The sequence below is a fragment of the Botryllus schlosseri genome, chromosome 3, assembly GCF_051294905.1.
Source record: "Botryllus schlosseri isolate E-star chromosome 3, Bs_hap1, whole genome shotgun sequence".
Lineage (NCBI taxonomy): Eukaryota > Metazoa > Chordata > Ascidiacea > Stolidobranchia > Styelidae > Botryllus > Botryllus schlosseri.
The window spans coordinates 10487776-10515305 of NC_137238.1; the positions used below are offsets into that span (position 1 = coordinate 10487776).

At 40.3% G+C, this 27530-nt stretch overlaps 3 protein-coding genes across 3 annotated transcripts in view; 2 read left to right on the top strand and 1 right to left on the bottom strand.

Moving 5' to 3' along the window:
- LOC145434851 (uncharacterized) overlaps positions 1-27530 on the top strand; it is a 342686-nt gene that overhangs the window by 237311 nt on the left and 77845 nt on the right. The window lies entirely within an intron of this gene.
- LOC145434856 (uncharacterized) overlaps positions 1-27530 on the bottom strand; it is a 41936-nt gene that overhangs the window by 680 nt on the left and 13726 nt on the right. The gene's annotated exons all lie outside the window — the stretch shown is intronic.
- On the top strand, positions 23470-26965 carry LOC145435760 (uncharacterized). The gene is made up of 4 exons (XM_080313041.1): positions 23470-25154; positions 25219-25541; positions 25630-25767; positions 25840-26965. Exons 1-4 carry the CDS (start codon positions 23773-23775, stop codon positions 26853-26855), a joined length of 2859 nt encoding a protein of 952 aa, XP_080169167.1. The 5' UTR covers positions 23470-23772; the 3' UTR covers positions 26856-26965.

The following is a 27530-nucleotide window of genomic DNA, read 5'->3' on the forward strand; positions in this document are numbered from 1 at the left end:
CATGATACCACACACACAAGCAAACACAACATATGTCAGTGATATCGCGATTCATAAAATGTAACTAAATAAGGCATCGCAAGTAGGCTACTGTAAAACCTTCGGTATTCATTTTGATACGATAGCCTGACTAATAATCCGCGTGAAAAGCTGTAGAATAAAATGTGAAAGATCGTTTCAGCAACGTATCAACAATAGCAAAACCATATAGTGATATAGAAACAGCATTCCGTGCACTACGAAGTATTTGCACTTTGACCATACCACAGTAGGAATGCTGTTTGGGGAATTCCTTTACCTGCTGCGATATAGACCATAACAATTTACCCGAATTTGATTCTTCCACGTTTTAATATTCAACGCGATTCCTGATCTTCGTTGCGGAATAACGAAATTCACTCTCTTCGTTTGCGCTCAAGTTTTAGCGATACAGCTCGTGACGAGGTAGCACACACGGAAGCATTCGTAATAGATTTGGATGCGTTCTGGCATTGGTCTTTCTTCGGAACTCTACGAAGTGTTAAAATACATTTAGAAATACTTTCCGCAATCTCAAATTCGAGATTGCGTAAGCTAGTTATACCTGTGTGACATTCGCCCAGCTGATATGTTCGCCTTTTCCCATCTCCCGTGTATATCTTCGATGATGTGCTTCTCCAGAAATATCCTTAGTAACTTGATAGCCTTTTCCTTCCTGACCAATCCAGCGCAACGCTGCTGCCCATTCAACACAGCGCACAAGTCTTTAATGGCACGGTTGGCCGTAAAGCAAGGCTCATATGTCCACATGTGCCTTCTATGTCGTCCGCAGCGAACCTTTGCGCGAAATCCAGCCACTATTTCGTTCCACATTCGTGTAGCTTTGAATGCATCGTTGTTGCGTTCCGTAGTTGAGACTTAGCTCGATGCAGTGGTTTCAATCTGAGACGCCATTACTTCGATTAGATGTCGGTTTGTCTCTATTCCCCAGAATAACTTGAGTGTGCCTGTAATCCTTTTACTGACAGTGAAATATATATAGCAATAGAGTTGAGCTTTCGCGCACATAATTTCAAACTGTGTTGCGGATTTGCGCGCACAATATACATCACAGTTTCAAGATAGACCGCAATGTGCGATTCTGCGATACACATCGATACCCAGCTTTGTATCTACTTATACAACAGTATGTGTCTGTTAATTACAATTCTTATCATCAGGTGTCATTATAGGCGAACCTTGATATAGTAGGATAACAATGGAGGGAAACGCCATGCTTAGAAAGTTCAGTATGAATGCCACTGTGTTCGTGTATCTCGGTATGCTACGAATAAACTGATATATTGTCAGCCCAGAATATATATTTTCAACGTTTTCGGTCTAATATGAAATTTGGGTTGGATAAAAATGCGTTCGATATGTTATGACTCGGTAAGTGATGAGCTACATGTTTATTACAACTTCCGCACTCACTTTGATATGATTGTGAATATGCGTACTCACGATGTGCGATTGATTTTGAACGGATGTACTCACCGTCTCCGCGGAAATGAAAGTGTGAATTTAGACGAGATATCTTTAGCATTTATTGAGATACGTAGTACAGGTAAGTCGGCAAGACAGTACGGCTTTGCTAGTTTAGGTAAAACGGGCACGACAAGTATGTAAGATGCATAGCGCAGGTGTATCAATCATATGTAAAAACATCTAGAAGACACCTACCTCGATAGTCACTATATCTTTCCATCTTATCTCACCACACAATTTACCACGCTGCTTCTTTCTGTCTGCACGTAATAAGGTTTTGCACTGTCGGTGAAATGCTACATAGATATGACTAGGATGGACGTTATACTGGTGCCATGTATGTTGCGAGCAGACTCAAAGATGTCGTTGGAAGCGTTCCGCGTTAATATTACATTCGCCACCACATATCGTTGTGGAAATTATTGCATTCTCAACACTAGTTCATATGAAATCGACGAAGCGGATTTTTGAGACACGTCAGTGTATTTCAAGACATGCAGCCACAGAATTTGCTCTGAAATAATAAACGCCTTCCCAATTTCTACATTATAGTACGATGTTAATTTCAAGAAGGGTCAATTTGTTGCTTTTTATCACTATCCTACAGTTAATATTTGCTCAAGACAGTTGCACGGTAATAGAGCTCAATTTGAAGTAATGCTTGGAGGGTTCGCGGCGTTCCGTGACAGTGCAAAGGGGGTCAGCGAAGACAAAAAGTTTGCGAACCACTGGGTTAGCGGATGAGAATATCACTCGAAGACAGTGAAATGGTATGACATATACAGATGTCCATGGGGCAACGGGTCACATGAAATTTACGAACCATAGCGCGGACCACTATAATGTTGATGACCAGCTTTTTGGTAGCCAAATATAGGAGCGAACAGGGTGATATAACAGTGAAAACATCGGAGTCAAATATCTGCATTTATGTCTTAGCCAGGTGAAGCAAACACAATTTTCAAAGATAACACTGCTCAACACATACTTTTAGGCATACAAAGTAAGAGTGGTTTTGGGGGTTCTGAAGGGCACTGATTCCGAATATTACCTTAGTTTTTTTCAAATTGGCTCTTGTTGTGGAGATAATCCCTGGGGCTATTTTGACCAAAATCTCCTATTTTGGCGGCAATGACGAGATATAAAATCGGCTCAGTCGTACAATAAAGTTTAGAAATTCAATCTACTTGTTATTTTTACACACGGAACACTATTTTAAATCAAAATACAGCAACAGCACTATATGTAGGGTATACGATTTATCATAGTTACAGACTTTCACGGATATCATGAAAATAAATAAACTTCAGTCATTTATATAAGAATTTACCTAGATACTCGAATAACGTGGCATTAATTCAATCAGTTTTAAGTCAACCAATTATTGTAAATTTGTAATATTCAGTTGGAATATATTAATATTGTTATATTTTATATCATAATTGTTTTTGTACGATTTTCGCCTGTAAGCTAGTCAGTGCAGTTTCTCGAAACGGTGTGGCAATGGTCTGACATATTATGTTCATTTGTTCATCTCATCTGTCCTGATATCCTTCTTTTGTTGTTCTGATGTCTCGGTAGAACCTATTCCCTTACTAATCAACAAGATGATCAGGAAATATATCAAGATGACGGAATAGGAAGTGAACTTTTATGCTCATGTTTGGGCTCAACTTTTCGATATGCAGATACGAATTTTCGTACCAACTGTTTGTTGTTGGGTGCTTTGTGATCATCTAAAAAGTTTTATTTACTACATCTCAGGAGAAATTTCATGCAGTGAACTCCTTTCAAATGTGAAATTGTGAAATCTTTCATCGATATCCGAATATACCAGATACCAGATTTGAGCTTCCCGTATGATAATGTTACTATAGGTAATTAGGTATACCCACTTTGTTGACTCAGCGGACAATTATCCATTTACCAGTCAAAAGAAATGAGACACATATGTGTATTGTAGTTATGCCTTTCAAGGACACATGTTATAGTTTTATACTCCTCCTAAATCTTGGTAGAATGACCAATCGATACAGGAGAATATGAATTTCCGTTGTGCAAATGTACAATTTTTAGGCTGGACAAACTGCTTTTCGACAAAGAAATATTTCGCATCATGTCATGTTAATATTGATAGAATTACTGAGAATGACATGAGGGTTCTTCAAAGTAAATTAGCTATTTATGCGGAGTAGGGAAAAACTACGATTTTCTTCCTACCAGGTGAAATATTTAAGGGAAAATACAAAAATTTTGGGCTTTTTAGGGGTATAAATATCTTCGGACAGAGAGCTAATCTGACAAAACGCATGAGATATTCGTAATCAGCAACCTCAAAAACCCCAGAAACGGCTTTCAGATGTTCTGCCTAAATATTATTTTTTATTTTGTTGACCAGTGAATAAGTGAATTCGGTCAATAATATTGTTACTTGCATATATTTTGGTTCGCGTCTGTAAATATCTCCGCCTGGGTTGAGTTTGCAAGTACAGGACTATTAGGCTCTTGGACATATCAATATAGAAAGTTTCGGTCAGCACGCGCCTATCATTTTGTGCCAAGATTTCTTCGACGTCGATCTTTCTGCTACCGCACCAGTGGATTCGCGTGTTTGACGACACGTTCTCTCATCGTCGTTCAATCAATCAATCAATCAATCATTTATTTGTCACAGCACCGGTACGGACCAGGATGATGACGAGGGGCCGCAAGATCTTAGTGCACAGTCGCCAACTGTCGTGAATATAGTCAGACTTATATTTCACAAATTCGGTGTATTTAGGATGTTGTACCAATGCTAAAAGCAAGAACTCGAGTGTCATCAAAGCGAGCAATGCGTGAAGACAAATTTCAAGTTAAACAAATCTGTCGCGAAAATATCTACTTTATGGTAACGTACGATGATCTAAAAATATTTGGCTGACTCTAATGGCTGCGTCAATACGCCGGAACTAACATATTAGTTATCAACATTTCAAATTTCGCGCTCAGGCTTATCAATTTTTTGGTTGGTCCTGCAAGTTCATTATAAATTACCTGGACCATTTATTTTTTAAAGTATAACTAATTTCGAAATTTACCTCGTGGGTCACTCAAAACCTTCTCGGGGTTAGCCACGACTAATCTAATCCACCCTGAAGTATTTTGTTCTCGTTGCATGGTTATTAGAACCGCGTGCAACGAATCAGATAATGGTCAACGGAACGTAATGGCTACTGGTGAACACATCTTTTGTATTTATTTAAAATGCATTACAGAAAATATAATTTTAATAATTATCGATGTAATTTACAACAAAGCTATTATGTAGATGATATCTATAGAAAAATGCGAAAACGAAATGGTCTTCAACCTTCTCGCAAGTCCACATTCGTCATGCTGGAATCTGAAACAAAGCTCAATTAGTGTATGGAGGCGGATAATTCTGTTGCTTGACGGATGACCTATATTCGTATATCTATATCGTCTGCTATCGGTTCATAGTATTATTCAACTACATTTTCAGGTTTTTCATGTCGATTTTCCGTATCAATTGTACCCGAAAATGGTGCCTCTTATCCCCATGAATCCGACCGAATGACAACTCGGCTTATCAAGGATATCAAATTCGCACTATCGTTTTCAGCGACGAATCTGGCTTAAAAATCAGTCTGTTTGGTTTGTGGCGAGATAGCGCAGCGGTATACTCCGCGGCTGCAACACCAACACCAGAATGAAGAATACCGGCCTGGTGTAAATGCCAATGGTTGTCTACAAACGACATGAATACCACAAGAAATGTCTGGTTTAAGTGAATATCAGATTAAAACCTGACTACATACACACCGATAAGCCCCATCTTTATGTCACGCTGTAAAAATGCATGTTTGCGTAACGTCACTGATATCAATTAATCGACTGCACTATAAAGTGAGTGCTGATATTTTTGGGGTACAGAAAGTACAATTCTTATAAATACTATGATTTCCACTACGCGTATAATATCTGTTGATTTGTTATTGTATAGTATTCACGGATACGTTACATTTTATCACTGTTCCCTGACGCACGCCACGATAAAAAAATGATGTATCTTACCTTCGACGAATGAATATCCTTCCATACGTCGAATTTCCTGGTCGACTCTGTTTGCAGCCCTGCAAACGTACGTACCGATATCTTCCAAAGTTATATTCTTTAGCACCAGAGTAGATCGACCCACACTGCGCTTCTGATGCGGCACGTAAACGCCGTCGCGGTACCAGGTAACTTTCGGTGTGGGAACTCCGGATGCGGTACATTCAACGTTTAGATCCGATCCTATATCAACTGTTGGCGTTTCGTTTGACACGACAAGATCGTGTGTATCCACTGTAGGGAATCGGTAAATTTCGTTAGTGAGTATTCGAGTCTTTATCAAAAACATATTCATATAGCAGGGCCTCAAACACGCGGCCTGCGAAAACATTTTGTGCGGCCCGCGTCGGAATTCTGGAATTTCAGCTATTCGACAATATATTCAACTACCACATATCTTTTTTAGATGTAAGAACTTATCGTTCACTATAAAACTACTATAAAAATCACTGAAATCTCAACAAACTACACTTTCACATCACTTTTAAAAGCTACTATATCGGGTGGAAGATCAGCTATTACGTCTCATTTCTAGTTCATGTTCAGTGAGTGATTTAATAAAACTGACTCGAGTTGAGTCGGGTCAAACGTTAAAATTAGAGAAGGACTCGCGACTCGGAACGGTGACTTGGTAATCCTACGGATGTAGCAATCAATGAAACTGTCATGGGGTATAGTAATATGTCAAAACACCGTAGCTTGCGTTGTGTATGGGGTATCGCTATTTAATCAGGTCAGTAGGGACACCATCGACAGTATCTGACTTCCCCTGACGAATATTTGGTTACATTGCTGGGTGTTGTTCTCTTTATCCGTGTTATTATCGGTGGCGAGTAAGGTAGTAGTACGCTCCACAGCTGTAGCACCAACGAATTCATCACTATGAAATTGGCCCTCGAGCCCATTTGAGTTTGAGACCTCTGTCATATAGCAAAGGGCACTATCTCATAAAATATAGCATGGACAACTGAACATGTATGGCAGTCCTTCGTGATGCGTAGCCTACTGCAGTCTATATTTTGCATCTGGAAATGGAGTTGTGTACCGCAGCACCTTGCTCGCATACGTAGGGCAGCTCCCGAAAACAATAGGCAGTGAAAATCCCACTTTCAGTAGAGAGGCTACATGCGTTATTTCGAACAGTACCACCGAGCCAGAACTCTGTTAAATTTGAGCTGGAAGAAAAATTTTGCAAATTAAATCACGCATATACCAGCATACTGGTTTCGAAAATGCAATAGTCAGATATCGATATAATATATACTTTAAACCAGTGGTTCTCAGTTCTCAGCCGCCGGCCCGCGGACCAGTGACGGTCCTCGCACATTTCTTAATTTTATATGTAAATTCCAAAATGTAAGAAATTGAATGCTTGTCCATTATTTAGAGAAACAAACATATAATTTTAAATATATTCTGAAATGTGGAGTGTGGAACGTATTCTTGCATGGTGTCACAAAATAGAGGTAATGTTCCAGTTCGGGCGTGCTTCAAAATGGTAGCTGTATTATACGAAACTGTCAAAAAGTAGCCTATACACCTCGTTTCGAATAAGTGCTATGTGAAAGCTACGGAGACTTTTGAACAAACTTTAATTAATCAACTCTTTTGCGGTGAAATAGAGCCTATACCAAATTCAAAGTCGCATTTCTTTCACAGGCAATCACTATTAAGTTATAATGAATTTACTGGGACTTCGCAAACTTCGCCTTGCAGAAAATCCAATAGAACCACGTCTTAAGAATCAAAAAGACGTCATTAAATGGAGTTTCCCATGCCATAATTGAATTTAGGGTGAATTTTAGTTTTTGAAAGTTCATCGGCCTACAAGATATCTTTTAAAGTTTTACCTGTCCGCGAGGTCAAAAAGATTGAGAACCACTGGTTTAAAAAACTTAAAGATGCTTAATAATATGAATATACTGAAGTGGAGGAATAAATAGATAGATACAACGATATAGGAGCGAAAATGATCATAAGCCAGGAATCATCCCGCGCTTTGTTTTCTACGTCTTAGAGCAGCGGTTCTCAAACTTTGTGGACATGACCCCCCTCTCCCCTTGGCGATGGTCAAAGAAATTGCGCCTCTGAAACCCTGCACTATTCGTCATGTCAAAAAGACCACATCTTCTAATACAGATGTAGCCAACCATTTTGCTAATCAAGGCCGCATTTCGATTACTAAAGTAGCCTAGCGCTGCATCCCAGGGCATAGCCGTGATGAACTACTTTTTCAGATTCACGAATGAATTACGTAATTAATAGTAGCAGTGTCACACACACACATTACTATCAAATATTTATCCTTTCTCAGCCCATGTGATAAGATTCCCCCGGTAGGGTTCACCGAGGGAGTGCTTTCGAAAATTTAGGGCACGTTAGAAATGATAATGTATTTTCGGGTGGGCCAATTGTTATTAGTCACTTTGTTGCATGCTATTATTTCTTGACCCCCCCCCCCCGATCAGGATTGTCGACTGTTTCGGTAGAGGAAATATTGTAAATATATTGAAATCGCCCAAATGCACCATAAACAAATTTCTTTCATGAGGAGCACACGATTACGATTCCGGCTCAGATTGAAACGGGCGATACTATATTAAAATGGAATTCTGTTGAATTGCACGGGACGCGATAAAAATTTCATGATTAATTAAAAACTTTCAAAAAATTTGGGAGTGAATTCGTAATTTCAATTTGCATGTCGACGGCCGCCAAGACATAGGGCCTACTTATTGAATTAGGTGTCAACGGCCGCATAAATCCCCTTCTACGACCGCAGGTTGCCCATCTCCGATCTAATAGTATACATATGTTATGTCTTATGCCAAGTTTGAATCCCCATTCCAGTTGTTGTGTCTTTAACATTTCTTAACTTGTTTGAAAATAGAAAAAAAAAAACATCGAACAGGACTTCAATTTATTTCAAGGTAGGTTCCATTGAAACTAATCCTAATGCTGGTAGTGACTATACAGAGAGAATAGCGTCGTTCTGTAATGTCATGCTAAATTCTATCAGTTTTTGTCATTGAATTAAATTGTGTTTATTTAGGGTAGCCTAATTGAGGGCGAAACCTATATTGCATCTAAGTCTTTTTTAGGCAGTGCAGTTCGCCAGCTAAACAGCTACTCAGCGCACCGAGCTTTAGGCTACTGCCAAAGTTATGAAGTAATGAATGACTTACACGTGGGAATTGCTCTAAATCTTCAAAGAATATCAAAAACTTGCTCAAATTAAGTTGCAATCAGCCTATATACTCCGTTGAGCGCGACTGCTGGAGTTTGAACTTTGCGAGCTTTCTTGAGTATGAAATAAGTTTCATCTTCAACAATGGTCTTCTCAGAATGGTTGTGAAACACATGTTTAGTCAGAATTCATACAGACTTTGTCAATTTCTCGCGCCCCCCTGAGAGCTTCCCGCGCGCCCCAAAGGAGGGACGTGCCCCCTAGGTTGAGAACCGCTGTTTTAGAGGTTCATCCTGTTAGAAACACGATACAAGTAGTACTTTAAAGGCGCATAAATCAACGATGAAGACCGAGCTTAGTCGTTTAATTTAGATTTTAGACTTTGCAGTTGACCGTCATCAATCGAGAGAACAAGTCTTGATCGTCTCAATTTACAACGCTGCTGTGCTTGGAAATAGGATGCTGAGCCCTTACCAGTGGACACGGTGAATGTACTGTGTTCGTACGGTACAGACTTGGTATCCGCTGCAACCAAAGTACAATTTAGTGACATTGTTGATGACTGAGGCTTACATACTAGGAGGATGCTATGAAAATTCGGGGTGGCTCTGTCCTGTTTTAAATAGTCTTTGATCACGGACTGGAACAATAATTCAAATCCAAATAATCAAACTACATATTGTTTTTTCTTCTAATCAGTGTCAGAGTGGCTGAGCGTAATCGTCATAATGCCAACGATGTTGTTGTTTATTTAACAGAAAGATTTGGTGCTTGTCGTCTGATGGCATTTAGCAACACGGTAATATAATGTACAATGTGCCATCAAAGGAGGCCGTGTGAAATAACGATCAAATATCAGGATATAACTTGAATAATCAGGCCAAAAATGGAGGTTACACGACAATACGAGCTCAAAAACCTAATAAATCACGATCAAATATCAGAATAGAATATGAACAATCCGTACAGAAATGGCGATTAGATGATAATACAAATTCAACAACGTAATGGGTTATACGAGAGTCATTGAGCAAATTAGCAATACAAAAATTTAGTTCAATTGAGCACATTTATCTATAAAAATCTATAATGAAAATCATGTTGGACAACTAAGCAAGCACTACAGAGGCTTTGCCACAACGAAAACTCAGAATATTTTCAGTGACTATAAGTATTCATGGGAATCTTATTTGTAAGTTGTCAAATACCGAAGTTTGTGCCATTTTCGGAGAATAAGCGAATGTCGACTTACGTATTTGACATACGTAACCAGAAGAATCACAGCATGGCCGATCATTCCATAGCCCTCTATTTCTATTCAGGATATGTATGCAGTCCTCGTTGTTGTGGTTATCTGGGTTATCAGGATGCCTGTGAAGTTAATCGGAAAAATATTCATGATTCACGAGTCTCAATGTAGAGCCGACGTGAAGCAATACGTGTTTTCGTGGTTCGTTGTAGTGGAATTGTGATCGTAATTAAGTAATGTATGTCGATAATAAGGTGCCGCATCTGACTTATTCCTAACACGATCAATCGGTGATTAAGTATTAACATCAGCGTACCAGTTTGCCCATTCAAAGCGCTCGCCATCAATCCATTCAACTGCCCCCTCTCCGTAGAGATCTGCACCGCCTATCCAAACTTCACTCCCTCTGTGACTTCATCACGTAAGTTTTGAACAATGTCAATATTAACAAATCAACTCACTTTGAAACTTGCACCACCGCTTCATTAAGTTGCCTGTATTTCGGCATCACAAGTGTTACACCTTTGTGATTGCAAAACATCATGGCAGCAGCGAAGATAGCTGAGTCTTGTTGGTCATCGTAATACTTTAGAATGGTTCCATGGAACCTAGCAGTGTTTTGAAGGCCTAGAAATAAATTGCATTAATTGAATACTGTATTAGTGGCATCCATTTATGATGTCGAATACCGAATTCATTACCTCCCAAAGTAAAACCGATTGATAATAAGAATAATACAGCTCCAAACATGGTCTTGCATCGGTTTATACTACTCTGAAACTGATCTGGTATATTCATATTGAAATGCCGAAAATATTCGGGTTCATTTCAATATCAATATCCTATTCAATTGTATATTGAAGTTCTGTACCTCCAAGAAGCTACTCTGAAATTGTATGTGAATGTTTGAATGTAGTGGTAATTTTCAACTATAGCACAATAACATTCGATTACATATATGCAGTTTTCATGGGTTTGTTGTAGACATACATTTCAGAAGTATACGTAGTCTCATTATTAGGCCGGTATGATGGACGTACGGTAAAGAAATTATGTAGTGATGATAATCCTTGCTCTATAGAGTCCTACACCAGGGGTTCCCAACGGTTTTAGATGTCGGTTCCGCACATCAAACTCCAGAGCAAGAATTGAGCCGCATGAAAACATTCGAGCAGGCTACTTATAACGAAAATTTAAAGCTAACTAGCTAGCTTACCACTGGATTCCAGCATCCAGCTAATTGAAAAGCATGCACGCAGACTTCTAGAGATTCTATATCGGTTATTTTGTCATTGATATACGCATATTGGTGAGTGCTATACAGTGGAATAAACTGAAAATGCATATCATCACTTCACGATAATATTATGTCGTTATGTGATAGCTCTTCATAGATTCCAGCACTTGATGCGTAAGTTGGGGGGGGGGCAGGGTGGAATTATACGTAATGTTCCTTCTAATTTTTCAGGAGTCTGCGCGCACTCACCAACTCACTGCGCGGTCCCGTGGACAACAGTTCGTAACGACTAAAGAAAATGGTCGTCACTTCGTATTTTCTGTGCGCAGAGGCCGGGTCAGCACTGCCCAATTGCGCTCAGAGGGAACATTTAATGTACGTCGAGTAATATTGGACTTATTGCACTTTACATTTGACATTAGCCGTTCCATTGATGTTGGTTAAATTTTGCAGAGATTTACTCGACACAGGGACGATATATAGAGGTCTATGACCAGCAGAAATCACGATATATCATTGTCTGACGGGTATTCATCCATGCGTTTTACGTTAGTCTGCAAGAATTATCTTAGACGTCATTATGCATAACTAATATGAATAATATCCCTCATTTCAGCATTAATATACATATAATTGAGTATAACTATTCATTGAAGCAAGCTTCGACAACTGACGTCTATTTTATTTTTGTGGCATATTTAGACGTCAATCAGAGCTGCAAGACGGCTACCTTGGAGCCGTATGCGGCTCTGACAGCCGCAGTTGTGAATCACTGGCTACACCCTGATTGACTACATCAACTAAAATAATTCAATCACAAAATTAACCACATTCATGCTTCAAAACAAACATATAGTAGATAATCAATAATAGCCTGATAACACGAAACATATCACTAACCTCCTTGAATGTGCAGATAATGCCTATATCAGGGATATGTTACATCGGTATCAGGCGCATGTATATAGACCAGTGGTTCTCTACCTGGTGGACGCGCCCCCCTGGGGGGAGGGCATGGAAGCATCTGAATGGGAGCGCGAAGAAACAGTCAACTTAAAAAGAATTACCTCCGATTCACGCGTGTTTCTCTATATATAGACCGCATTTCATATTTTTTAATTCTCTCATCAACAGTCATAACCTTCCATGACATCAAACAATCTGTTGGGGTTGCTAGCATCCCGTTTGGATTTAGTGATATGACGATAAAGGGGGACGCGACATTTATCACTATCATAAAGTGGGGCGTGTCGTTGCGCGAAGAAAAATATCATGTAGCATAAATATTCCCAAAAATAATGTTATTATGTTGATTTACGAAAAAATTATGAGCCCACGTCAAGCCTTCAAAATTCCGGAAATTTAGGCATATTATAGAAATTCCTCCCGGACGCAAGTTTGAACAGTGAAAATCCGGACATGTCCGGGAAATTCCTGACGTATGGCAACCCTAAGACCGAAAACGCCGCTACATTATTGGAGGTGGCGATAGCTTCGCAGAACAGACTCCTTAACACTACTAGGCCCTCGAATTGGGGTTGACTTAACGAATATTATGTCCGAAATATTAATACCGTGAGGAATTCCGTGTGTCATAAAAAGAAGGAAGAAATTGTGATGTGCATGGTACGTATAGATTTCCCCGGTAATCTCACTTTACACACCAGACTGTAATGTTACAGTCACCTCCGGTATATCCAATCTACATTTTATCCTGTATATTTGCCACTCAGACTGTAATTTTACCACTTACCTATGCTGTCTGTGTAAATCAGGATTACATACCAGCTTTTAAATTCACGTACATCCCACACCTATCGCAAAACAACCTGATGCTAAAATATCGCAAAAGCTTCTTCACAGCCCCAAAACGAGATTGGAGCAAACTGTATATTCATTCATGATTCACGATGAGAAGATTATCGATGGAAAAGTATTGCTGCTGGAGGTCTAATTCTTCTTTAGGAGACATGCAGTAACACGAGTGGTCTCCCACCATCGGCCAAACTTCCAATTGTTTCTCTTTCTCGTCCTCATTCCTTTTGTGTAGCTAGTATCTTGCAGCTCCACTAAAAAGAATTCATGCGTAAGTCGCTATAATAAGTAAAGTTCCTAACCTAGACATGACATTATTAAGACTACTAAGACAAAGAGGGTAACAAAAATATAACAATTTTTGAAGTACCGGTACTGATACATTGTGTGGTGACGGCTCCGCCTTTTACATGATATAGCAGAGATTCATGACCTATACTTCACCATGCACTTTATTGCATGCTGTTATTTCTTGACCCCCCGATCAGGATTGTCCAGCGTATCGGTAGCGGAAATATATTGAAATCGCCCAAATGTACCATAAAAAAATTCTTTCATGAGGAGCACACGATTCTGATTCCTGGTCAGATTTAGAAGTGCGCTACTATATTAAAATCGAAAAATTAAGTTATGTTGAATTGCGTGGAGCGCGAAGAAAATTTCAAGAATAATTAAAATATCTAAAAAAATTGGGAGTGAATTAGTAATTTCAATTTGCATGTCGACGGATGCTAACACATACTAATTGAATTAGGTGTTGGCGGCCGCACAAATTCCCATCTACGGCAGCAGGTTGCCCATCCCTGATCTTATGTCTTACGCCATTGAATCCGTATATTCCAGTCTTTAACATTTTTGACAAATTTCCCCAAACTTGTTTGAAAATAGCAAAAAAACATTGGACAGGACATCAATTTGTTTCGAGGTAGGTTGCACTGAGACTAACCCTAATGCTGGTAGTGTCTACAGAGAACAAGGCGTCGTTCTGTACTGCCATGCCCAATTTGATCAGTTTTGGAATTGAATTGAATTAAATTGTGTTGATATAGGGTAGCTTAGTTGAGGGCGAAACCGAGCAACCTATATTGCATCGAAGTCTGTCTTACGCAGTGCAGTTCGCCAGCTATTAACAACAGCTATCCAGCGCAACGAGCTTTAGGCTACTGCCAGAGCTATGAAGTAATGAATGACTTACACGTGGGAATTCCTCTAAATCTTCAAAGAATATCACAAATTTGCTTAAATGAAGTTGAGCTCGACTGATGGAGTTCGAATTTGGCGAGCTTTCTTGAATACGAAATAACTTTCATCTTCGACAATCGTCTTCTGAAAATGGTTGTGAAACACATGTTTAGTCAGAATTCATACAGACTTTGTCAATTTCTCGCGTTCCCCAGGTTGAGAACCACTGACCTTATGTATTGAAGCAAAAGGTTCCTCATTTGAGGTGACATGTGTACCAAACAAATCTAGCAGTGGATGGAAACATGTCTATGCTATGGCCCAAAATGACATAAACATACCAACAGTTTCAACTACTCCGCGGCAGAGTATGTGGTGTCACAGATCAGTATTTAGGTCGACTAACATCCCAAAATAGAACAGAGAATGCGGCGAATGAAATATTTCAATCATGAAATCATAGTCATCCCGGTGGTGTGCACAGTCGTAGATATTCAAGGTAACGAATACTATGTAGTACTGTACCTTTTACGATGCGTATCCCAATCAGCATTCCTAGGAATCTTCAACGATCGTGTCCACTTTCTTCAAGCACAAGCTTCGCTCCACCCTTTGCTCAAATCTCTATAATGGCCAGACGACGATACGCAGTGTTGCCAGGTTATTTTACAACAACAAGCAAAAAAATCTGAAAAACAAGCCCAAAAACAAGCAACAATTTTCATAATGCAAAACATTGTATTTACAATACAATTCACTCGGAAAACATGTGAAACGATGTCATTTTCCTGTCCATCATCCACAGTGTCTTGATACATGCTTTCATTAAACCGCCCCAGCATGCATTTTGTAGGTTTGAAGTCGGTACAGCAAACATTTTGCCGTCTCATGCTTAACTAAACATTTTTTCATTTTTTACAGCCAGACTGTTCTGAGTCAAGTGTACCTGTTTGATGCTGGTGTGATCAGACTAGATGACCTTCATGGTCTTATCGATCATTCATATCTAATACCGAATACTGTGCACGCATATTTTCTGTACCACCATCACTGCCGTTTGTTATGTATTTTGGTTCGATGAAAATAAAGACTCTCGCACATGCAATATTCCAGCAAGTGTTTTGTTGGTCATGCGATTTCGGAGCTTTAATTTGATGATGTTGACTTGGGAGAAAGCTCGCTCAACATCTGCATTGCTCAAAGGCAATGATAAGATTGCCAAAGCAAATAATGACAGCTCTTCAAAAGCACGCTCACCACTTGCATCTATGTGCTGATAAGCTTTTTGCCATGCTGTTCTGCTGTAGTATCGCCATCAATATTCCACTGTATCAAATTCATCATTCTGAGTTAACGGCACACTGTTTAAATCGGTTTAAAGCCCTTCAGTGTGCCGTTAACTCTTGAAAAGAGGCACCCGAATAGTATTCGAATTCAATAAATAATATTTTACCATGGACATTGTGTTGAAAGCGACATTATTTTTCTGATTGCCCCTACATTCAATATACCATTGAGAGCGGATGATCTTGAAAATGTCGCACTATGGCTCCGAGAACTGGGTCATTTTGAGACAGGATTGAAAAGTCCTTCGCGCTAGTTCATCCGGAATTTCATTTCCCAGAATGCGGATGTGACTATAACTAGCCTATCGAACCTCGGACCATATCAATGCGTGCCCGTTTGATCCGTACGAGTTCATTGAATACAGGGGTTCTTAACCCTTTTGTTACGAATGTTCAGGCTGCGAACAAGAGTGTGGCTATTTCATTTAACTATGCTAATATCAGTTGGACTATTGTAGAGTAACGTAGCTGAATATGAGAGGTTCTTGTCAACAGGGTTGGCACCGCCTGAGTCACGATTAATACCTTGAGTGGCGATTGTGCTTGATTTATATCAGATAGAATAGAAGTAGTGTAGGAAGATCCTCATATCTACTCACAAAGCAACCTGTATGAGAGATTCACGATTCCTCATACCTGTAACAATTTCGTAACCGCAGCCATACAATTGAAACATATTGAAAAATATTATTGTTCAAATATCTCCATGGCCACGGCCATGTATATCCCTAGACCACTCAGGTTGGGGTCAATTTGACCCCAGGCGAGCAAATATATGAGTCATATTTTCATGTGCGGTCAGATTGTTCTTGCCAGCCATGTAATCCTAATTGGTCATATGCACTATCAATTGGAATAAAGCATTAGCTGGTTATCTCTAATTCCTCGCCGCTATGAGCTATTGATTTAGCATGGGGCAGATTTTGAAGGTATAGTGGCCAGACTAAGTCTTTTCTCCCCTTTGTAATCGGACCGATTCCGGCTGTCTATATAATTATTTCGCATTGTTTATGTCACGTGGAGTCAACGAGACATGACGAATAGCTTTCCGATTGTTGTATTGTAATAATTGTTGTAATAAATAACTGATGGGGGTGTTTGACCACAGCTCGCCATTCGTGTAACGGTGTTAGTCCTCAGCGGGAACTTTGAAATGGGTAGAGAGTAGGGTTCAATGTTCCAAAAAGGTAGGTGCATCGTTATAACGTCCCGCAGGAGGTTATTAGACAGCTGTATAGCGAAATTGGTAAGAAAAAAAGCATATTAACTGATGGGGTAAATTTGACCCCACCTGAGCCACCGTGTAACGATATCCCACCTCAATGGTCTTGGATGGGTAGAGAGTAGGGTTCAATGTACCAAAAAGGTAGATGCATCGTTATAACGTCCCGCAGGAGGTTATTAGACAGCTGTATAGCGAAATTGATAAGAAAAAAATTATATTAACTGATAGGGTCAATTTGACCCCACCTGAGCCATCGTGTAACGATATCCCGCCTGAGCCGTCTAGGGATATGAACGATGCAATATTAATTTCATTGCATCGTATCAAATTTAATCAACCAACGTGATTCTATAGCATATATGTGATTGCCAATTCCCTGTTAAAACACTCCTGTCACGTTATCTACTCCAAGTCGTTTCGACACCTTCCTATCTATTCATTGTATGGCAGCTCAGTGGTGTTTTAAAATGAAGAAAATATTAATCAACTGATACTGATAGCTCGGGTCGTTTTCCACAAAATAATTCGTACGATATCGACAAGGCACTGTATCTTGCAATTGTACAGACTGATTCCCTTCGTGCATTAAAGATGTTTTGAAGCTTTTTGACCAAACTGATATACTAAATATACTTGTATTTGCTACCAAATTAAATCGTCAGAAAATCACTTCATGGTATCATAAACGATGATACTGTTTACATCGGGATGTGTAACACCGATATATAACCAAATGATACGAGCCCGTATGCCTTACTCGATGGTTGTTATAACAACCGAGATTTGAACCTGAAAATAGCTTTTACAATTATACAGTTGATTGGACGAGTGGTCTAATAGTGAAGTCCCAGCCCAAAACCGGACTTCGATTACTTACCCATTGATTTTTACTAGAGTCCTTACAAAAGGTGGGCGCCAGACCCAGGGCGCGGTGGATAAAAAAAAGGTTAGGAACCACTGATTTAGACTTTACCTTGAGTCCATAAGCGCGAAGTTCCAGCCAAATGCTGGCGGACCCTTTGAGGTGCCAGGTATTTATCTTGATCTCGCTAAGTAATACCAAACTACTCCTTGTAAGTGCACTTGGTGACATTTCACATATTGAATCGCTTCATCTCCAACGTGTTCTCGTAATATATGTACCAAACATAACCAGGTCATTGTGACACTTTCTCTGTCTATAGCAATATCCCTCATTTTTTAACATACTTAAAACACCCATGAATTTAAATTTATGAAAATCATAGCACAGTATCTACTATTAAAAAGCGTCGGGAACCGTGTTAAATTTGAGTCCGCAAATCATCGGCAATGAGATAAGTGTCATTTGACAATCTCTGTTCGTCAAATGGGGAGGCTCGTAATTGACGTAATCTGTCGAAAATATAGTCTCTAAATGATAATTTTCAGGACAAAACTAACTTTTGCATTTCCAGTGCACTGCAACGCACATGTTAGTACTAGATGGAAGATGATATAAACTAATCTAAGCCCATATTGACCTCCTCAAGTGCGAGTTCACCTATATTACCCACAAACATACTATGTTTCATGGCATATGTATGAAGAAGAAATATCTTAAAAAATAGAGCCAATTTGGCACAAGTAATGTCATTTTTGGACTCAATGCTAGGGATTGTGTGAAGCTCTGAAAGGTTCAGGTACGTGTGAATGCGAACCTTTTTGAAAGGTTCTGTGTGAACGCGAACGTGAACCTCATGACGTCACGCGACGTCATATTGGTAATTCCTACCCTACATTTTAGTGAAGTGATATTAATGTACAGTGTACGCGATACGGGCCATATAATGTCACAACGCTGAAGTAACTACTGACATTTTAAACGTCCCCAAATGTATCAACTGGGGCAATCGAATGATATAATAATCCCATAATATCAATATCTTTCGTCGCTTTATCAACAATTTCGACGAAGATACTTGCAAAGGAAGATAAGCCTACGCCTTGACGGTCTAGACCAGATCGGATAATATATTCGGAGCCTGAGTGTCGCTCTACTCGCAACGTTGGTATTGAGTAGAGCAGGGGTGGGCAAACTACGGCCCGCGGGCCGCATGCGGCCCGCAAGACCGTTATGTGCGGCCCGCGAGAGTATAAAGAAACTTTTTTTAAATATTGATAAAATGGGTACTAAAAATCGAAATAATGCAGGGACTTGATTAAACTATTTCTTAGTATATTTCACCATGATGATTCTAAGACAGTGGTTCTCAAACTGATGGGCGTGAAAGCATCAGCAGTGGGGCGCGAAGCTGAGCTCGACTGAAATAATTTTTCGCGCTCCGCGCGATTTACCACCAATTTCATGGTTCTTTCTCTAGTTTTAGTTTGAATTTCACATTTCAAAATCTCTCATCCATAGTTGTAACCTTCCATGCCATCAAACTATCCGTTACGTTCGCTAGCAACCTGGTTGCGTTTTGTGATATGGCGATAAGAGGGCGCGAAATCTTTCACCATCATAATGGGGGGGGGGGGTGCGTGTCTTGAAAAGTTTGAGAACCACTGTTCTAAGGTAAATACTGCCTATATTATTTTATATTTTTATGTTTAATTTCTGACGCCACAGCCCGATCTCCAGGCCCACACAGTTTGAAAGGTTTAAACTGCTAAACATCACAGAAATCCTATAAACGAGATTGACATAATTCGGTTCACGAGTGGGATTTCAGATTGGCCATTCCAGTTTTATCTATTTCAGTAAAGTGCTTATAAAAACCGAATCGCGCGTGTCTTAGGTAGATTCGTTCTATGTATGCGTAGAATTGGGGCATTTATATTTTATCCACACATAGTAGAAGCGTGTTTGAAGCTAACATGGTTATGATTCTGTGAGCATTATGTGTCCTGGAACTGAACCAGAAGTGAAAATAGTAAATCTATGAACAGATCGCTGCTCACAGATCTTATATTTCGATCCTGTTCTAAGCATCGGGACAACCGACTTTCATATCTATAGTTTTGACAAATTGGTTATTGAGGTCGACCAGCCTATGAAATCTCGCCATTATCTTTCTGACGCGTGTACGATATCACCAAAGCAATGTTTGGTTTGTTTTAAATATTATCTCCATGTCCTCACTATATAATCAAATACCTATATTGCGTTTTGGTTTATAATCCCATTTTATATAGTGCGGCCCGCGAATGGATTCAGATGTTGAATGCGGCCCGCGAGCTCAATAGTTTGCCCACCCCTGGAGTAGAGTGTAAAACGGTTTCTATACTTGACACCGATATTATACAATTACTAAGTTATCCAGCAGAGATCGAGATGGACTCCGTACACTTGTTAGATTTTTACATCAGACAACGATATCAATTTCATTGATTGGTTGAATGATCATCATTCACTGACTACCTACATGTAGTGTATTTCGCTCTTGATGTTGTGTGATTGCGGATCAAGCTCACTGCAGCTAGTCCCTAAATATTCACAAACGGAAAGCTGGATACTTCGAGACAACTTTTGTAGCAACGCAAGTAAAATTTTTGAGTTGGTCAGGGTGCATGCACGTTTAGTGTTGAATTTTTATACGCAGCCAGCGCCATGCATAGAGTGGAAATGCAGTAAATTTCAACCAAAGATGTTATTATGAAGGGGGAATTGTAATATATGAAAAAGGTTCACAGTGCAGAACCTACCAAGGTTCGTTCGTGAACGTGAACCTCTAAATTTCCGAATTTCACGCACAGAATGGAAACGTGAACCTCACGTTCACACCATCCCTACTCAGTGCCCTTCATATACCCTTATATCGATCTCACATATCATGATTTTCCAAAATAAAAAATTTGTTGCCTAGTGAAAATTTGCAGGTTTCACCCTGTAAAAAAGCATGACCAAATTGCACCTCCTACGCACACATAGTTATTAGTCTACGGTGGATACAAGAGTCGTAGCACATTTCATCACACTCGAACTGTCATCAATGTCATCAATCCAGTAGTCGGAATGAAAGTTTTGGCAGCCGGTTCTATCACAAAAGTAATATTTTATCCGGTTCTTTTGAAGTAAGTCATTGACAGTAACCATTAATGGTTGCCGGTGCGATGATTTAATACAATCTCGCGAGGCGGTTCTATGGAACAACTGTTGCGACCCGGCTAAGCAAATCACTTTTATGCCCTATGCATTCACCAGACCCGTTTCCCCAATGGTACCGAAAAGAGTGTTTAACACCATCCCGGACGATGGTAAACGTGAATTTCAGAACTCAACTGTCCCGCAGCGATATGACGTCATACATGTTTCTTTTTGACTCAATACCACCATCTGATTTTGATCCTCAAGCTGAATTTCATTATTGAAGTGACGCAAATTTTATCTGCGCTCAATGCAATGGTGAAAATCAGGCGAATTCATCTTTTCTTTGTTTGAAATGGATGACAACAGTTATCTCCGAGCGCAAACGTAGTAAGGCAACGCCAAGACCTATCGTAAGAAGCTTACAATCCCCCAACATCAATGGATTTTTTTATTTATGATGAAATATGCACTACTCTCTTTTTACATATGGAGATTATGGCGTGTTTTAGATATTCACGCCGTCAATTGTAAAAGTCGAATATCTTACCAATCTCTATTTGATGAAATTTTAATGAAATGAGGTAAACTCAATGGAACAGAATAACTACATCGTTTATTCATATACTCGTCCTGCAAAAATCAATACACCAGATTGGCGTGAATTAATCAGTCTTCTCGCCGGGAATTTTTCATGTATAGTTCTCGAGACCTGCCTTTGATTGGCGCATAGTGATTTATAATCATTACAACCAATCATACCTATTAATCTTCATTCGGCGATATTTGACGAGAATTATTGTGGTTTTAGGTTGCGCGACGCAATTACGAGCGCATTATCATAAAATAAACCATCCCAATTGAATGCGTGGGTTGGAGTTATAAGTTTGTATTATTGGATGAGAAAATCGTCGCGATTGATATGTTGAGTATAAAATGCATTTGGCAGCTGCCGACTCTTGGAAATATTCGCAGACGTATTGGAATGATGTCATTTTGGCGAGACACATTGTTGTCTACGTATGGTCCGATAACCCGAGGTGGTAAGTAAGGAGGTATACTATCCTTTTCCGCTGGACTCAAGTACGTAGACCCACTTGTACTACATACACAAGCGGCTATAATGTTAGGCTGGTTCCACATCTACTTGACAATGCATACTTTTTTCATACTTAGAAATCGCTATTTTACTTGCATACTTTAGTATCAACGATGGCTTTTTCGACCAATGATTCATACATGATTTTAGTGACCAAATTCCACTTTTAATGAATTGTAGCATCCTTCATCTTCCTGTATCGGCTATTTAGTAATTCAACGGCTGTTGTCATTTACGTTAAATAATTATGATACCTATATTGTAGTGTAACAACTTATGTTATGTCTGACAGCCCGATACCCATGTAAAGGCCAAATGCCTACATGAACCAGTAGACGACTACGAAATTACCGACATTACAGCATACAACGCATACCCTGCAAGCATAGATCCAACAAAATTTGCCTATGTTTTGATATATAAGTTGATTGATTGGTAGGATTATAATACGACGAACACGTGTTGTATATCACACGATTACAGCGTTGTTAGTATGTCACGAATCACGTGATTGCTACCGAACATAAAGTGGCGTCGAATGCCGCACGCATGACACTTCGTTAAGACGGCATGATTCGAAGCAAGCCGATAATACCGGGCTATCTGCGTGCGTTTTCCGCCACGGCACGTTTCGACAGAACCGCGAAAGTTAGAATGTGTCCTGCGCCCAAGTCTCCTCTTATATCCCACAAAGCGTTTGTAGACGGAGAATGGCTAGCTCCGCTAAGCAAATATCCAGTCCTCGACCCATACGATGAAAGCATCTTGGGATTTGCGGCAGACTGCGACGAGATTATCGCAATCGCGGCAGTGACTGCGGCATCCGCAGCTTTCGGGCCGTGGAAAAGGACATCTGCCAGAGAAAGAGCGACCATATTGCGGAAATGGTGTGATTTAATGATTTCCGATAAGGAAACTTTAGCGGAAGTTATCACGCTCGAGAATGGGAAACCAATCTCACAGGCTATGTGCGAAGTACAATGCGCCGCTGATAACCTATGTTACTATGCCGAAGAATGTACAAAAATGATCGAATCGTCTATTTCTGCAGAATCGAGCCGGTTAATTATGGTAAAAAAGCGACAACCTCTTGGAGTCGTATCAGTAATGACTCCGTGTGACTCACCCATCGCGATCCCCGCTAAAAAACTGGCGTCGGCGCTAAGCGCAGGGTGTACTGTAGTACTTAAGCCGTCGGATAAGACGCCATTTTCATCGCTTGCTCTAGCACGACTGGCCCAAAAAGCGGGAATTCATCGTGGTGTTCTTAATGTCGTACCCTGCAGCAGACCGCATATACCGTCTGCAGGGATATCTAGAAGCTCGGGATTGGACAATATGCGCGTGACGTCAGACAACGCGGCCCGGAGTAGGCCGACAGTCTGCGATCAGCCGTGAGAAGCGAAGGAGCTGCTCATATTTCGTACCGCTTCCGTGACCTAAGTGTAGCTTTGTTTGCTGTAGATAGGGACAAAAGTCGGCCGATTCACATGCGATCAGCTGTCAGAAGCGAAGGAAGTGCTTATGCGGTGTACAATTTCCGCGATCTTGTAGCTTGGTGGAGTTTAGATGTACCGGTATGTTGTACAATTTCCGGTACGTAGGTGTAGGTTTGTGGTGTTTAGATGTCTAAACAACGTGCTATTTTAGAGCAGTTTGCATCGGGGAAGTCTTCTGCCGTCTGAACTCGCGCTAGATTATTTATCATTGGCACATTTTATTGCAGCACTATACTATACCAGCTAAATGATACAGTATAGAAATGGGCTATAAATGTTGTGTTCCGGGATGCAGATCTGGATATAAAAAGACAAAAGATGAATCGGAAAGCAGCAACAGCACTGTTGTTTCATGCTATAGCTTTCCATCTGATCCCATCATGCGCAAAAAATGGATTAAAGCAATCCCAAGAAAAGCTCTAGTTGCTTCATCTGGACAAAAAGTTTGCCGTTTACACTTTTCGGATGACGATTTCGAATATACTTCAAGTGACAAGAAGTCTCGGCGCTTGAAACATCGTGGTTGTGTAGCATTATCGAGACAACGGCTCAAATCTACTGCTGTGCCTCATATTTTTTCAACTTTGCCAAATTATCTAACAAGCCCCAATCCGAGACCTCGAAGTAAGAACTGCTCCTCCTCTGCTCGCCTTTCCACCGAGAATTCCCGCAGAGAAAAATGCAATGAGGAGTTTATTCAGCAAGAATGTGTGGTTGACCTACTCTCTTTGAAAGAAAAGTTTCAGAAAGAGCTTCTACCTGCTGGGTATGTCTATTCTACTGATGATGAAACATTGCAGTTCCACCTTATAACTTCGTCAAATGATATTCATCAGACGCCCATACTCACAGCTTCTGTGATAGTATCGAAGGACATGAAGATTCGTGCATTCATTAAAGGCGCCCCTGTTCCGCCTTCCAATTATGACGATTTATTGAGTGCAAGTTACGTTCAGAAGACATCTGAATTGAACAACATTCTTGCCAGATGCAAGTCGTTGTCCAGCGGCGATAGTAATTTCAACCACATAGAATTTACTGTATCTCTATTGGAGGAGTACCTGACTGTGCAGATGTCATCTACTAACTGTGCAGATTTCAACCCAATGTTGATCAGATTTATTATTGAGCAATTGTCACTCTGTCAAGTGACCAGCAATTCCCGGAGATACTCGACAGATCTTCTAACCACTGCATTCATGTGGAAATTTACAAGTCCAGCTCTCTATACACAGCTTCTGAACATTTTTGCTTTGCCATCAGTACGCCACCTTCGCAGATTATGTGAAGATATGACAGTGTCGCCAGGCAAACTTGATATGACGTATTTGAAGGAAAGGACTAAATCTTTATCCGACCGAGAAAAAATTGTAACCTTAATGATAGACGAGGTTTATACCGCACAGCGCGTGGAATATACAAATGGTTCTTTCATCGGGTTAACGGAAAGTGGCAATCCTGCTAAGACGGTGTTAACATTCATGGTGCAATCACTTTTTGGGAAGTACAAGGATGTGGTTTGTCTCATTCCGGTTGACAAACTTGACACTGAGACGCTGCGAACATGGTTTGATGAAGTGATGGAAAAGATCAACGATATACTACGGGTGGTAGCAATATCAACAGACAACCATGTCTGTAACCGGTGAGTTTTTATATCCTTGTTGGTTTTTGAAGTTGTTAAACAGGCATTTAATACTTATTTTTAGGAAATTATTCATGGATCTCTGTAATGGAGAACTTCGTCATAGCATCGAACATCCATATCGACACCGAGAAAAATTATTTTTGATTTTCGATTTCACTCACAACTTCAAAAACATCTTCAACCATTTTGTGAATAAGAAGCAGATGCACCCCCCTACTAAAGACAATGAGGATATACTGGGAGTGTCATGCCATGCAAAGTTCCTTCATATCAAAACCCTCTATGCTCTGGAAGAAGGCAAGACATTGAAAGTTGCACATCAACTCAAAAAAGTTTCTCTTAATCCCAGCAGCATCGCCCGAACTTCACCTCAGCACGCTTTGAGTAAGTATCATATCAATGTTAGCTCGCCGTCTCGACTTTGAACAATCCTTGGTAAAGATCATGACCTGATTGCTGCCCTTTTCTTCAGGTGTGTTTAGTGATTCAACAGTAGTGGGACTAAAGCACTTCGCAAAGGAAGGACATCCAGAATTTCTGCAAACTGCAAAATATGTTGAATTCATCCAAACCATTTGGAATATCATGTCTGTTAAAAGCCCAAGTAAAGGTAAAACTTCCATTACATAGGTTTCTTGCTGCAATTTGACTTTTATCTGATGCGACAAAATATTCATTTCAGCCGTGCGGAAAAGAAATTCATTTTTCACGCCACTGCAAATTGGTGAGGATCATCCCGGTGTTACCTATTTGAGAAGAGCCATCAACATTTTCAAGAATTGGCAAAAGTCGGGCTGTGCTGGTCTCAGCAATGAAACATTCATGGCCTGTATTCAGACAATGGGGGCTGTGCTATCGTTGACGGAGCATCTGCAAGTAACTCAGAATGTGGAATATTTATTATCCGGGAAAATAATGTCCGACCCAATCGAAGCCCGATTTGGGATGTATCGGCAGAGCAATGGCGGTAATTTCTTCATGTCTGTGAAGCAATTGCTGCTGGCGGAAAAAAAAATTCGGTGTCTAAGCCTGCTGCAGCGGGATGGACTGTCCAGAGCAATTATCAGTTGTGAACCGGGCGAGGAAGATGCATCAGCAAACCACGAAGATTTCCAGTGGCTTGCTGACTTCATGAAAACTGTCGTCACAAATGATGTGGACGATACTGATGCATCTGTTGTAGTCTTTGTTAGTGGATATATTGGTCGCTCAATTTTCCGCCGTAGGCGTTGTGACGACTGCAGAGGCGTGCTCATATCCGGTATTAATAATGTTCCAGATATTAATGGCTGCATTCCTGAGAGATATAAAACGATTTTTGACATGGCAGATCGTGGAGGACTTGCTGAACCAACTGAAATTTGCTTTGCCATTACCTTATTGGCTGTGCAGTATTTCTCAGCTGTTTCGGCAGATGAAGACACGTTAAAAAAGTTGATGTGCTGTATGAATCAGCGCAACGTTTTTTTGAATGCAATGCGTTATGTTGTGTCTTCTACATCTCGTTTTCGTCACCTCATGCATGTCAAATGTAAATCTAGCCATTTGAACTTCAACCTTATTGTGCAAAGTGCTTTCAATTGTTTTGCAAAAAATCACCTCAAGCGTTTGAATGCCAGACCGATGCTTGAAGAGGCACCGAAGAAAAACTTTCGCAAGATCCGCAAACTGACTTCGAAGGCTTCTGCAAAATGCTAAATGGTGTCATATTGACGTCGCCACGACAACTGACTGTGACGTCACCGTGACAACTGACATCCCTATTGTTATTTATTGTGTTATTTCCTAATAAATATGTACAAAAGACACGTCCTTGATGTTTTGCGAAGTCTTTTGCAGCTGCTTGGTTGCATCAACATAGGCCTACTTCAGGGCACCTTGAAAAGAGGTGTCCAATCCCGGAGTTTCAAGATATCCCTGACCGTCTGTAGGAAACCTGCTCTATACACATCCCTCAATAACTGGATCGGGTGTATTAGGTAGGTACAGAAATTTCTAGGCAGGCGAGACTGGCGGGAAAACGGGTTTGCTTGCATCGTGTCAGCACTTCCTTCCTAGTGTTAAACTCCTGTGAATTAGATAACGCTGTCGAGAGCGTGTTCGCGAGTATATTCCTCAGTTCGCGCCCAACGTTCGCGGGCGCAAACCATATTTTTGTGCAGTCCAACGTTCACGACGAATTTGTGTCACAGCTGACGAGCGCTGTTAACAGAAAGCTTGTTGTTGGCGATGTTTTCGAAAGCGGAACAAATTTTGGGCGGTTAATAAATGAGACATCACGTACAAGACTAGATAAATGCGTTGACGAAGCAGTTCATTTCGGTGGCGTTGTTATGGCAGGAGGGACGATCAGTTCGTCGGAGGATATGTCTA